The sequence below is a fragment of the Mesoplodon bidens genome (assembly GCF_964165515.1).
Source record: "Mesoplodon bidens genome assembly, chromosome: 10".
NCBI lineage: Eukaryota > Metazoa > Chordata > Mammalia > Artiodactyla > Ziphiidae > Mesoplodon > Mesoplodon bidens.
The window spans coordinates 8200073-8213611 of NC_138172.1; the positions used below are offsets into that span (position 1 = coordinate 8200073).

The 13539-nt window shown below is 47.1% G+C and overlaps 1 protein-coding gene across 1 annotated transcript in view; it reads left to right on the forward strand.

Annotated features, from left to right (window-relative positions):
• Positions 1-13539, forward strand: part of SRGAP3 (SLIT-ROBO Rho GTPase activating protein 3) — a 282947-nt gene that overhangs the window by 162582 nt on the left and 106826 nt on the right. The window contains exon 4 of the mRNA XM_081245040.1: positions 5674-5836. Coding sequence (XP_081101166.1) covers positions 5674-5836 — 163 coding nt within the window. The remainder of the gene's footprint in view (positions 1-5673; positions 5837-13539) is intronic.

Consider the following 13539-nt stretch of genomic DNA (forward strand, 5'->3'; position numbering starts at 1 on the left):
CCTGCCCCTCTTCTGCTTTGCTCCCCGGGCTCTAGCCACACTGGCCTTTATTCGGTGCCTTAAATGCACCGAGCTCCCTGCCCCGCAGTGAGCCTTTGCCCATTCTGTTCCCTCTGCCTGATATGCTCACCCCCAAGCCCACTCTCCTGGCCCCGTTACCTGCCTCCCCCATCTCTTCCTTTAGAGCCTAGCTGAAAGGCCCCTTCCTTAGGGACACTTCAGAGACCCCCGAAATCCAGCCAGCTCCCCTCGATATGAGTGCTCATGCACCATGCTCTCTTCTCTAGCACTTTCTGTGGCTGCGACTCCATCCACACGTGCTGAATTCTCTGAGGGTTATGTGTCTCCCCCACTGGACTGTAAGCTCCGTGGAGGCAGGAGCTGTGTCTGTTGCGCTCCATGTCATGTCCCTGGGGACTGGTCCATGTGAAATATGCAATAAGAATGTATTGAGTGGGGGAACTGCTGAATGACCCTGGAGCTGTTTTCTGGTGTTTAACACCAAGGTTGACAATATGGTCTAAGTAGTCAGGCCACAGGGGTTAAGAGACCTGCATATAGTCGCACAGGCAGTATGGACTCAGGGGTACCCCTCCCCCCTGGGTCCAGGTGTCTTTCTGTTTCATTGTGTCTTTCTGTCTCACCATGCTGGGCCCCATCTGTGGCCTTCCCTCTTCTTTCTGACATGGTGAGAGCCAGGTACCATTGTGGCCAAGGCCACAGATGGCAGCTCTCCACAGAGCGGTCAACTCCACCCTGACCCTGGCTGTGGACAGCCCTGTTCACCCCGGTCTTTTAGTCTACAAATGAGCTGCCCCACACGAGGGGAGCCAGGGCTGGGAGAAGATGGGGAGAGCAGAAGCAGCCTCCCGTACTGGAGTGGACCCAGAGGATGGGCCTGCTGGTTGCACGGCAGGCCTGGGACAGTGTCTGCAGAGGATGGGCTGGCGCATCATCCCCATCGCAGGCCTCTTCCAGCTCACCAGGGCGGGAGGAGCGCAGCCCTGCCCCATCCCTCCAGCTGCAGCCTCCACAGGCCTCCTGAGAATTTGCCTTTTCTGCCACGTGGTCACGTGCATTTGTAAAGAGTTCCAGGTCGTTCCATGGTTTCAAATATCATCCAAGTGCTTGTTGCCGGCGTCCACATTTATCTCTCTAGCCCAGATATCGCCTTCTGAGTGTTCCACAAGCCCTTAAGACTCGCCGTCTTCAAATAAAACTCATCGCCTTCCCTCCCTACCCTGCCGCTGTAAATGTTCCTCATCTCCGTAAATGTTACCCCTGCTCTCAGGCACCCAGCCTGAAAGACTTGGAGTCATTCTGAGCAGCTTCTTTTCCCTCCCAACCAGTCAATCTCAGGGTCCAGTCAGTTTACCACCTAAATGTTTCTTGAATCCCTTAACTTCCCTCTTGGCCTCCTCAAGCCCGTCCTCCACGCAGTAGCCACAGTGAGAGTTTGAAAGTGGAATTTTACCCTTTCACTCCCCTGCTCTAAACCCCTCAGTGGCTCCCCGCCAACCTCGGGATGAAGCTCAAACTCTCTACTGGGACTTAAGGCCCGTAACTATGGGGCCTCTTCCTAATTCTCCAACCTTGTTTTTCACTCTCCCCCCATCACTCCAGGACACGATGCTTGAGCCCCCTTGACTATGTTTGACTCACCAACCTGCTCTCTCTAGGCCTTTGTTCATCATATTTCTCCACCTAGAAAGCTCTCCCCTGTCAAACTCCATTCCAGCCTTTAGTTCTCTGTCTAGAAAGTGCTTCCTCCAGGAAGCCATCCATGCTCACCCCTCCACCAGATCTGGGCGAGGGGGCCTCCTCTGCCCCGTAGTCTCCTTCCCATCACTACATTTATGAGGCTGTATCATCATCTCCTGCTTCCTTGTGTGTCTCCCTTACCCGAACGTAGCCTTGTGGAGCAGGGTCTTGCCTGCTGTGGTTACTGCTGCATCCCCAGCCCCTCGCCTGCCTGGCACGTACACACAGAGACAGACAATGAATGAATGAAAGCCTGAATGAACCAAGGCCTCATCTCCTCAGCAGCCACTCACTTTAGCTTGACGAGTCCTTGGTTGCTTTCGGGTAACTCTCCCCTCCTTGCCGCTGCTCCTTCTGCTGCCCCTGTAGTCCCGTCTGCGTTGCCTCCTGCCCACAGCTGCTGATAAGGAAAGCGCCTCCTTTCCACTCTTTCTCTTACCCAGTCTCTCCCTGGCCAGGTGACCTAATTAATGGTCCCCAAGCTGTCCCAGCTCTTTTGCACCCTTTCCAGACCTTTCTCCTTTCCCCTGAAACTTACCTTCTGGCTGTGACTTCCATAAATTTTGCACATTTAATTCCCTGATGCTGTTCAATTCTTGCATCCCAGGCTGAGCTCAGCCCCTGAAGTAATTTAGGTAACAGCTCAATTATCTCATCTCTCCTTTCATCCTTGCATTTCCATCGCCACCTAGGAAGCTGTGGAAATGGGATGTAAAGTATTTTCTGCCCAAACCCACTTCTCCCCTTGCAGTTCTTATCTTGGTTCATGTCATCAGCATCCAACCAGTCGCCTGAGATCCAAATCTCAGAATCACCATCCACTTCCCCCTCCCCCACCCCCTCTCTATTTCCAGGAAGTCTCCAAGATTCTCTGCTCTCTTGGCGAGGAGTCCCTTACATTCACCCTTCTCTGGCCACCACCCAGGCCCTCATCATCTCTCTTTTCCTGGACTACGGTCACCCCTGGCTGGTCCTCCTGCCTCCAGCCCCACACCTCTGCCCACACCCATCCAGCCCTCCACTCATCCACCTGCTCATCCACCCACCCGTCTATCCACCCAACAAGCCACCCACCCACCAACTCATCCACCCACGCACTCATCTGTCCATCCTCCTCCAGTCTGCCTGCAATGATCTTTCTAAGACACACATTGGTTAGATCATACCTCTGCTTAAATAACTTCCATGACTCTCCACTGCCTACAGCAGGCATTCTTAACCCTGGGTGCATATTAGAATCTTATAGAGAATGTTTTAGAAATACCAAGGTTCTACCCCCAGAGATTCTGACTTAATTGGTCTTGGGTAGGGCCTGAGTCTTGGTGTTTTTTAAAAGCTTCCCAGATGATTTTAGTGTGCAACGTGGATTGAGAACCATATGGCCTAGATGATAAAATCCCAACTCATTAGGCTGCCGGTCGATTCCCCACAATCAAGCCTTTCACCTGTCTCCCCATCCTTGTGTCCTCCCCTAACACACTCAGCATTCTAGCTCTGCTGAGCTGCTTCTCTGTCTTTGTATCCACAGGTCCCTCTGCCTGCAATTCCATCTCTCTGCCCCTCTATTTGGAAAACTCCTACCTATTCTTCAAGACCCAGCACAAATGTGACCTTTTCTGTTGGGTTTCTCTTCTACAGCACCTACTACATGTGAGGCACATTGCTGGGCACTAGATATGGTGACTAAGACAGAAACAGTTCCTGCTCTCACAGAACTTCGAGTAGGGTGATGGGTGGGGAGTGGAAACTCCTTAAGGCAGGAATTCTCAAACCTGAGAGTGCATCGCAATCCCCTGGAGGGCTGGTCAAAACACAGGTGCTGGTCCCACCTCCAGGATTTCTTATTAAGTGGTCTGGAGTGGCCCCGACAATTTACATTTCCAACAAATTTCAAAGTGAAGCTGATGCATCTGGGCTGGGGACCACCTCTGAGAACTGCTGCCCTAGAGCGAGGTCCTCCGAGGCACACTCTCCAGGGAGTATCATTTAAGCCAAGACTCAGAGGAAGAGGGAAGAGCAGGGGCTCACACATTCCAGATGGCACAGCGCGCGTGAAGACCCCAGGCGGGAAGAAGCTGGCAGGAAAGCACAGGGGACTGTGTGACGGGGACGTGGAGTGGGCTCCGCGTTTTCTCCAGCTTCTCGCGCAGAACGGGTGCTCCGCGTGTTTCTATCCCAGCGCTTCAGCACCTTCCAGTGTAATCCTTCTGCCTCAGCCACCTCATTAGGAGCCCCTCCGAGGCAGATCTGTGTGCACGGTCACCCAGAGCCCACCTGAGACCTGACACGGAATAAATGCTGAGGGATTTGGGCTGGGCTGTTGGATTTCAGTGTTCTGGCCTTTTCTCTAGGCTATAAACAAAGGAGAAACTGCTTCGTTTCTCTTACAGCATAATGTCTCCTCCATTTTCCTTAGCGGTCTCTAACATATCCATCCTCTCTCTCAACCAAATTCCTTTCTCCCAAATTCCGGCTACCTGGGCAGATTTTTAAGCCCGTTTGGTGACAGAAAGAAAAGTCAACTGGCCTCTCCTCACCTATCCTTCCCAAGCCCAGGGTTTGGGTGCAGTGAGGGGTGTACGTGCTCTGGCTGCCCAGAGGCCCTCAGGGCTACAGTTCCACTAGACTTTGGGAGGATGATGTGGTCAAAACGGAAGTCAGCAGAATTCCCTTCCTCAGAAACACTGATCGTGGGAGGCCGCACTTCCTTAGAGAACCATGGCCAGCCCCCTGGGGGAGCCAGGCAGGCCTGGGGGACTGGACCTTGAGCCAGTCACCCTAGGTGGTGGATGGGCCTCTGCCCCAACATCACCTTCCCACCTTGGAAAGTGGAGGAAGGGTCATAGGTCAAGTACACATGCCAGATGCCCCATGTGGCAACGTGGGATTATTGGTTTGATTTTGGTATCTGATTGTCCTTTACTGTCTTCCTGGACACTAGGATATATATACACTTTATTGAGACTAACAGAGGGGTCTTTGGTAAAGCACAGAGAAGAGAGATATCCCCCATTTCATTTTTGGAAATATCCCATTTCCCATGTTTCGGGAAACACTGGTGCATAGATCTGTGGTTCTCAGACTTGCGTGGGAATCAGCAGCTTGGAGGGCTTGTTAAAACCTAGATCACCGGGTCACCTCCAGAGGTTCTGATTCAGCAGGGCTGCAGTGAGGCTCAAGAGCCTGCATTTCTGATAGACCCCAGGCGATGCTGCTGCTGGTCTGGGGACCCCGACACTTTGAGAACCCCTGTTTTAGCATAATGCCCAGCTAGAGGACACTAAGAATGTGTCAGTCATTGAAGGACAAAGATACGTCTTGTGTGTACTTCACTCAAAAGCAGATTTCCTTAGGCTCTCTTTCCAAGTATAGAACCTGAAATCCTCCAGGCCCTCAGCTCCATTGAGGGGCAAAGGAATGTGTTTCCAAGAGGCCAAGAGACCAGGACTGACCCTGGAGGAGGACAAAAAGGTTAAGAGCCTGAGGAACCCCCAGGGGTTGGAGGAGGCAAGGAGGGGAAGGAAAGGGTCCACTTTTTGTTCTTTCCCCTGGATATTTCTAGAACTCATACAAGAATTTCAAGCACAATTGGTTTAGTATTTCTTAACTCCAGGGAAGACAGCTTCCTCTCAGAAGGGAGAGATACATGTAGCAAGTGCCACATCCAATGGGAGAGTAGGACAGGATAGGACTTCTAGTCAAAGACCTGGGTTTTGGCCCCAGCACTGCTCTGTGACCTTGGGAAGATTGCTTCCTCATGGTCTCTGTTGCCCCAGCTGTTAAATATGTTATAATAAAACGAGTTTGAAAGGGCCCCATGAGGGTCAAAAGAGCCGTGGTGGGTGACAGCGTAGAACACTGTGTGGCTGGCAGTTTCAGTGGAGCCAACCTGAGCTGTCTTGGTTTCTACAGGAAGGACCAGTATCTCCTCTCGCCCGTGAACTGTTGGTATCTAGTCCTGCATCAGACCAGGCGGGAGAGCCGAGACCATGCCACCCTCAATGACATCTTCATGAACAATGTCATCGTTCGCCTCTCCCAAATCAGCGAGGATGTCATCAGACTCTTCAAAAAGGTGGGTACTTGGACCACTCGAGTTTCTGCCCCAGGCTGGCCTTGGCAAGACAGCCAGCCACGGTGGGGTGTGGTTTGGGAACATGGGACCAGGGGGCAGGCATGTTGAAGGGTGCGGGGGGCTGAGGCCTGGACTTGGCACCCCAGACCCTGAGTTTGAGTCCTAGATATGGCTGGGGGGCTCAGCCACTTCAGCAACCACCATCACCACAAAAATAAAAACCTTTGCATGGTTAGGTAAGTAGTACACTCATTGTAGGAGATTTGGAAACATAGAGATGAGCTCACACTTATATAAAAAATAAAATAAAATTCAAAAACAAACAAACACTTAGAAATTGACGTCACCTGAAATGCTATCACTCAGCCATAATCACTTTGGTTGTCATAGGAACTTCTTTATATGTACATATGTAAATACATTTTCTATGAGTGCTGATTTTATACACTTTCTAGAATATGTATGTACTTTTCCCAAATGAGATCAGACTGCATATACGATTTTACTCTCTGCTTATGTCACCTAACAAATTATATAACACTGGATTACAAAATTTTCCCATATCAGTAAATATAATTCCACAACATTTTGAAAGATTGCATAGTATTTCATCATACAGATGTACCCTAGTTTATTTAACCAATCCCTTATTGTTGAACACTTCAGTGATTTCCATATTATTATAAGTATTGCTGCTGTGAGCTTCTTTTATATACACCTTTGTCACATTCACTGCTATTTTTTTTTTTTTCTTTGCGGTACGTGGGCTTCTCACTGTTGTGGCCTCTCCTGTTGCGGAGCACAGGCTCTGGACATGCAGGCTCAGCAGCCATGGCTCACAGGCCCAGCCGCTCCACGGCATATGGGATCTTCCTGGACCAGAGCACAAACCCGAACCCGTGTCCCCTGCATCGGCAGGCGGACTCTCAACCACTGCGCCACCGGGGAAGCCCCACTGCTATTTTTTTAATTGAAGTATAGTTTATTTACAATATTCTATTAGTTGTAGGTGTATAGCATAGTGATTCAGTATTTTTGTAGATTTTACTATATTAAAATTTATAAGATAATGGCTATATTTCCCTGTGCTATACAATATATCCTTGTTGCTTATTTATTTCATTTATTGTAGTTTGTGTCTCTTAATCCCATACCACTAATTTGCCCCTCTCCCTTTTGGTAACCAGTAGTTTGTTTTCTATATCTGTGTGTCTGTTTCTGTTTTGCATATACATTCATTTGTATTATTTTTTAGATTCCACATATAAGTGATGTAATATAGTATTTGTCTTTGTCTGACTTACTTCACTAAGCATAATATTCTCTAGGTCCATCCACATTGCTGCAAATAGCAGAATTTCATTCTTTTTTTATGGCTGAATAATATTCCACTGTATATGTATATATAGATATACCACATGTACTTTATCCATTCATCTGTTGATGGGCCACTGCTACTTTCTTTTTTTTTGGTAACATCTTTATTGGAGTATAATTGCTTTACAATGGTGTGTTAGTTTCTTCTGTATAACAAAGTGAATCAGCTATACGTATATATATATCCCCATATCTCCTCCCTCTTGCGTCTCCCTCCCATCCTCCCTATCCCACCCCTCTAGGTGGACACAAAGCACCGAGCTGATCTCCCTGTGCAATGCAGCTGCTTCCCACTAGCTATCTGTTTTACATTTGGTAGTGTATATATGTCCATGCCATTCTCTCACTTCGTCCCAGCTTCCCCTTCCCCCTCCCCATGTCCTCAAGTCCATTCTCTATGTCTGCGTTTTTATTCCTGTCCTGCCCCTAGGTTCTTCAGAACCTTTTTTTTTTTTTTGATTCCATATATATGTGTTAGCATATAGTATTTGTTTTTCTCTTTCTGACTTACTTCACTCTGTATGACAGTCTCTAGGTCCATCCACCTCAGTACAAATAACTCAGTGTTGTTTCTTTTTATGGCTGAGTAATATTCCATTGTATATATGTGCCACATCTTCTTTATCCATTCATCTGTTGATGGACATTTAGGTTGCTTCCATGTCCTTCCTATTGTAAATAGTGCTGCAATGAACATTGTGGTACATGACTCTTTTTGAATTATGGTTTTCTCAGGGTATATGCCCAGTAGTGGGATTGCTGGGTTATATGGTAGTTCTATTTTTAGTTTTTTGAGGAACTTCCATACTGTTCTCCATAGTGGCTATATCAATTTTCATTCCCACCAACAGTGTAGGAGGTTACCCTTTTCTCCACATCCTCTCCAGCATTTATTGTTTCTAGATTTTTTGATGATGGCCATTCTGACCGGTGTGAGGTGATACCTTATTGTAGTTTTGATTTGCATTTCTCTAACAATTAGTGATGTTGAGCATCCTTTCACGTGTTTGTTGGCAATCTGTATATCTTCTTTGGAGAAATGTCTGTTTAGGTCTTCTGCCCATTTTTGGATTGGGTTGTTTATTTTTTTGATATTGAACTGCATGAGCTACGTGTATATTTTGGTGATTAATCCTTTGTCAGTTGCTTCATTTGCAAATATTTTCTCCCATTCTGAGGGTTGTCTTTTCGTCTTGTTTATGGTTTCCTTTGCTGTGCAAAAGCTTTTAAGTTTCATTATGTCTCATTTGTTTATTTTTGTTTTTCTTTCCATTTCTCTAGGAGGTGGGTCAAGAAGGATCTTGCTGTGATTTATGTCATGGAGTGTTCGACCTATGTTTTCCTCTAAGAGTTTCATAGTGTCTGGCCTTACATTTAGGTCTTTAATTCATTTTGAGTTTATTTTTGTGTATGGTGTTACGGAGCGTTCTAATTTCATTCTTTTACATGTAGCTGTCCAGTTTTCCCAGCACCACTTATTGAAGAGGCTGTCTTTTCTTCATTGTATATTCTTGCCTCCTTTATCAAAGATAAGGTGACCATATGTGGGTGGGTTTACCTCTGGGCTTTCTATCCTGCTCCATTTATCTATATTCCTGTTTTTGTGCCAGTGCCATACTGCCTTGATTACTGTAGCTTTGTAGTATACTCTGAAGTCCAGGAGCCTGATTCCTCCAGCTCTATTTTTCTTTCTCAAGATTGCTTTGGCTATTCGGGGTCTTTTGTGTTTCCATACAAATTGTGCAATTTTTTGTTCTAGTTCTGTGAAAAATGCCATTGGTAGTTTGATAAGGATTGCACTGAATCTGTAGATTGCTTTGGGTAGTATAGTCATTTTCACAATGTTGATTCTTCCAATCCAAGAACATGGTATATCTCTCCATCTGTTTGTGTCATCTTTGATTTCTTTCATCAGTGTCTTATAGTTTTCTGAGTACAGGTCTTTTACCTCCTTAGGTAGGTTTATTCCTAGATATTTTATTCTTTTTGTTGCAGTGGTAAATGGGAGTGTTTCCTTAATTTCTCTTTCAGATATTTCATCATTAGTGTATAGGAATGCAAGAGATTTCTGTGCATTAATTTCGTATCCTGCTACTTTACCAAATTCATTGATTAGCTCTAGTAGTTTCCTGGTAGCATCTTTAGGATTCTCTATGTATAGTATCATGTGATCTGCAAACAGTGACAGTTTTACTTCTTCTTTTCCGATTTGGATTCTTTTTATTTCTTTTTCTTCTCTGATTGCTGCGACTAAAACTTCCAAAACTGTGTTGAAGAATAGTGGTGAGAGTGGGCAACCTTGTCTTGTTCCTGATCTTAGTGGAAATGGTTTCAGTTTTTCACCACTGAGAACGATGTTGGCTGGGCCACTGCTATTTTCTTAAGATCTGTTTCTGTAACAGGAATTTTAGGGTCAAATTTTGCTCATTTGTTTGTCTATCTAATGAGGTTAAGGTCATCTACTTCCCAGGGGCAGTATGAGGGTTAAATGAAATGGTGCAAGTGAAGGAGGTAGGTATTATTGAGAAGTGGTTCAGGGTATGGTCTTTGGGTCCACAAGTCTTAAATTTCTGGCTTCATAATCCTGTTCCATTGTTTATTAGCTGTGTGTCTTTGGGTTTGTTACTGAAACTCTCTGAGCCTGTTTCCTTATTTGTGAAATGGGGATAGAAATACCCACAGGGCAGTTGCTTGGGTTAAGAGGGTTATTAATCCCAAGTAAAGCATGGAAAGCAGCGCCTGGCACTAAGTGCTCAGGAAAGCTGGCTATTATAATACAAGTGTAAGAGACTATTACTACTAAAATGATCCAGCTCATCTGTTCTTGCCAGGCACCAGTTTTAGGGAAGAGGTGACCTGGGATTGCTAGACACACAGAGGAAGAAGACAAGTTGGTTTGAAATATAGTCATCTCTCCCCGGTCTGTATGTGGATTGTCCACTTTGAGGATGACTTCTATTGCAAAATTGTAACTGCAAGCTAATTCCCCGCCGCCCTCCCACCCCCGCCACACAATCTGCTCTGGTCTCCTCCTGGGGCTGTGTTTATGAAGTGTAGTCTAACTTTAATATTTGCATAAGCAAACATAATTAGAAGGGTAAATACAGTGCAATAAAAACAAACTTCACATAGTGCTTTGCAAAGCCAAACTGAAGGGATTCAGATTGCTTGGTCCCATCACAAGCCCCCGCCTGCCGCTGCCACTGTCACATCTTTTTTGCTGGGTGGGAGGGACTCACAGAGAAAGGGTCATCGGGACCTTTAGGACATGAAGGGTCTTTTCCTGAGCTGAGCCCTGGGACAAGTGAGATAAATCTTTTCAGCTGTCATTTAGGCTGACAGCAGCCTCACTTGTGATGGAGGTTAACAGGGTGGAAAATAATGAAAAAAGGTCTACAGCTGAGCTCCTGGCTGCCTTCTTACCAGCTCTGTGCCTCTGGAACAAAGGAAACGACCGGCCCCTCTGGGCCAAGAGGGAGCTGGAGACGGGGCCTGACTGGCTGATTTAGCACAGCGTGGCCCCCTTGTGTCACATCAGTTATAGATGATCTCAGCCCTGAGCCCTGCATCCTTACATAATAATAGTTCTGCAGACCTCAAACGACTGCAGGGGCTGGTCTCTGGTCAGACTGGGGAACAGGATCCTCACTCAGCCCATTTTACAGATGAGAAGGTAAAGCCTGAGAATGGCCAGTTGTCATCACTTCCAGGAGGCAGCATGGCTGGGCTTTTGGAGTCTGTCTCGGAGCCACCTGTCACTGACATTGTCACCCTGGGTAAGTCTCTCTGAGCCTCAGTTTTCTCATCTGGGAAGAGGAGATGGTGACAGTGCCACACTTGGAGTGGGAGTCCTTCGCCATCTGCCAAGTCACATTCTGGCACTGCCTCTGCAGGAGGTGGGAGCGGCTTCCAGGCCAGGTGTCTTTCCTGTGCCCAGGCCTGGGGCAGCTGCTCCACCTGCCAGCTCCTCAGTGGTGCAGAATGCTCTTTGACTTCATAACTCACCTTTTCCTGATTCTCCGTTTTCCCTTCTGCAATGCAGTGTGTTATGCCTGGAAGCAACACTTCTCATTCCACAGCCATTCTAGGCTTCATCTGGGCAAATGGACTTGTTCATGCAGGTGGCCGTTGCTTTAACTGTGAGATGTGGATCCACCAGAGCAGAATGGACTGGATGAGCTCTTAGCAGCCACCATAGTGATCAGGACTCTTACTGTTGCAAACAACAGAAACTCAGCTCAACTGGCTTGAGGGAGGAAAGGGAGCTTATCAGCTCTTCCGAGCCAAGACTGGCTTCAGGCATGGGGGCTTCAAGGGCACCAAGGGTGTTGTCAGAACCCAATCTCTCTGCAATTCTGCGCCTATTTTCTTTGTTTTCCAGTTTTTTTGTTTTGTTTTGTTTTTAAGGAGGGGTGGGAGAAGGGCTCATGCATAGTTGGTCTCTCTCTCTGTGATGACCACATGGCCCCTGCAGCCCCAGGCTCACATCCTACCTGCTTCAAGTCCAGCGGAAAGTGAGAGGTCCCTTCTCCCAGAATTGGGTCTTACAGGCTCTGACTGGACCAGTGTGGGTCACATGAGCGCTCCTGAAGCTGGGCATACACTCAACTCCCCCTGATGCATGGGACAAAGGATGGCTGAGGGTGGTTCCCCACCCTGTTTTTCCCCAGGAAAAACTGGGTGCTCTTACAAGAAGGGTGAAATAAAACAATGTGTGTCCACTAGGCCTTCTGTTCCAGTCCTTTTATTATCCTCTTCATGAGCTGTCCTCTCTCTGCCAGCTCTCCCCCAATAATAGGCATTTATTACCTTGCATTGCATTTGGGGACAACCGAGACCAATAGAAAATTCTCCCCAATGTTGAGATGAAATCTTTCAGGGTTTCCACTCACAGGTCCTGTGGGCCACCGAGATCAATCCACATGGAAATCCATCAGGTACTCATGACCACAAACCCAGGCCCTTCCCGCCTCTGGGCAAACATGTCAGGTTCCTTCAGTTGACCCCCGTGACTTGGCTTTGCGTTTTCTCTCCTCCTGGGTCAGGCTGCAGGTCTTCTCTGACTGGCATAAGTTAATATTCAGAACCACTCACAACACTCCAGAAAGCTCTGACCAGCTAAGAGGAGGGCAGGGCTGTCTAGACACTTTATTTCTAATAATGAAACCTATGAAGGCATTTGCCTTTTTCATGATCGTCTCAGTGCATTTGACCCACTCTGAACTCTCAGCTCAAATCTCTGGAGGATTTTGTACCAAATGTTTTTTAATCTGTCCTATGAATTCTGTCCTTGTGTTTTTTTATATTTGCCCTTTTAAAACTTCATTTTATTAGATTCTGGTCAAATGGGATCAGTGTCCTTTTTTAAGGGATTTTTCAAGCAGCAATACAGTAACTTTTCCAAGAGTTTCCTCATTCCTCCTCTGCGGGAAAAGCCTGTTTTATAACTTCTCCATGTCTTCCTCCTCTGTGTTACCTTCTTCTACGTGTCAGTTTTTGGCCCCGTGTTTGATTCTTCTCTACTTTCTTAGTGGAGAAGGTGGAAAGTGGGGCAGAGGGTTGAGAATGAGTTCACAGTGGAGGTGATGCTTGAATTGGGTGTTGAAGGATGAATAGGAGTCTCCCAAGTGGGGAAAGGAGGTTAGGAGTTCAGTGTTAGGACAAAGGCAAGTGCACTGGGGACAGAGTGTCATGATGGGGGTCCAAGGCACCTTGGGACGGAGGCTGCAAAATAGTGGTCCACAGCTGAATTTGGTTCTCAAGTGTAACCTGCTTGGCCTTCACTATGTTAAGAAAACTTCAACCGATATTTTAAAATTGTGGGATTTCATATAAAAATCAGAATTTTGTATTCCTCTTGAAAAGCCAGAAGCTCTGACAGTACCAGAACAACATGGGGTCATACTTGGCGGTAGTTGTCCAGAGCTGAGTAGCCGCTGGCCCTTCGGGCTGGGCACACTCGCTCCACTGCCCCACAGCCCCTGTGGGTTGTCTGGTGCATGACATCGACCCCTTTATTTTAGCTCCTTGGCCCTTTGTGCATTTGAGTTTGTGGCCTCATCTTTAAACATGATCTAACAGTGCTTCTCAAAGTCTAGCATCAGAATCACCTGGAGGGCTTGTTAAACATGGATTGCTGGGCCCCATGCCCACAACGTCTGAGTCACCAGGTTGGAGTGAGGCCTGAGAATCTGCATTTCTTACGAGTTCCCAGGCGCTGCTGATGCTGCTGATCTGGGGATCACACATGGGGAATGACTCACCTAGTCCAACCTCCTGGTTTTCCAGGTGAGGAAATGCAGGCGCACCTCTGGTAAGCACAGAAT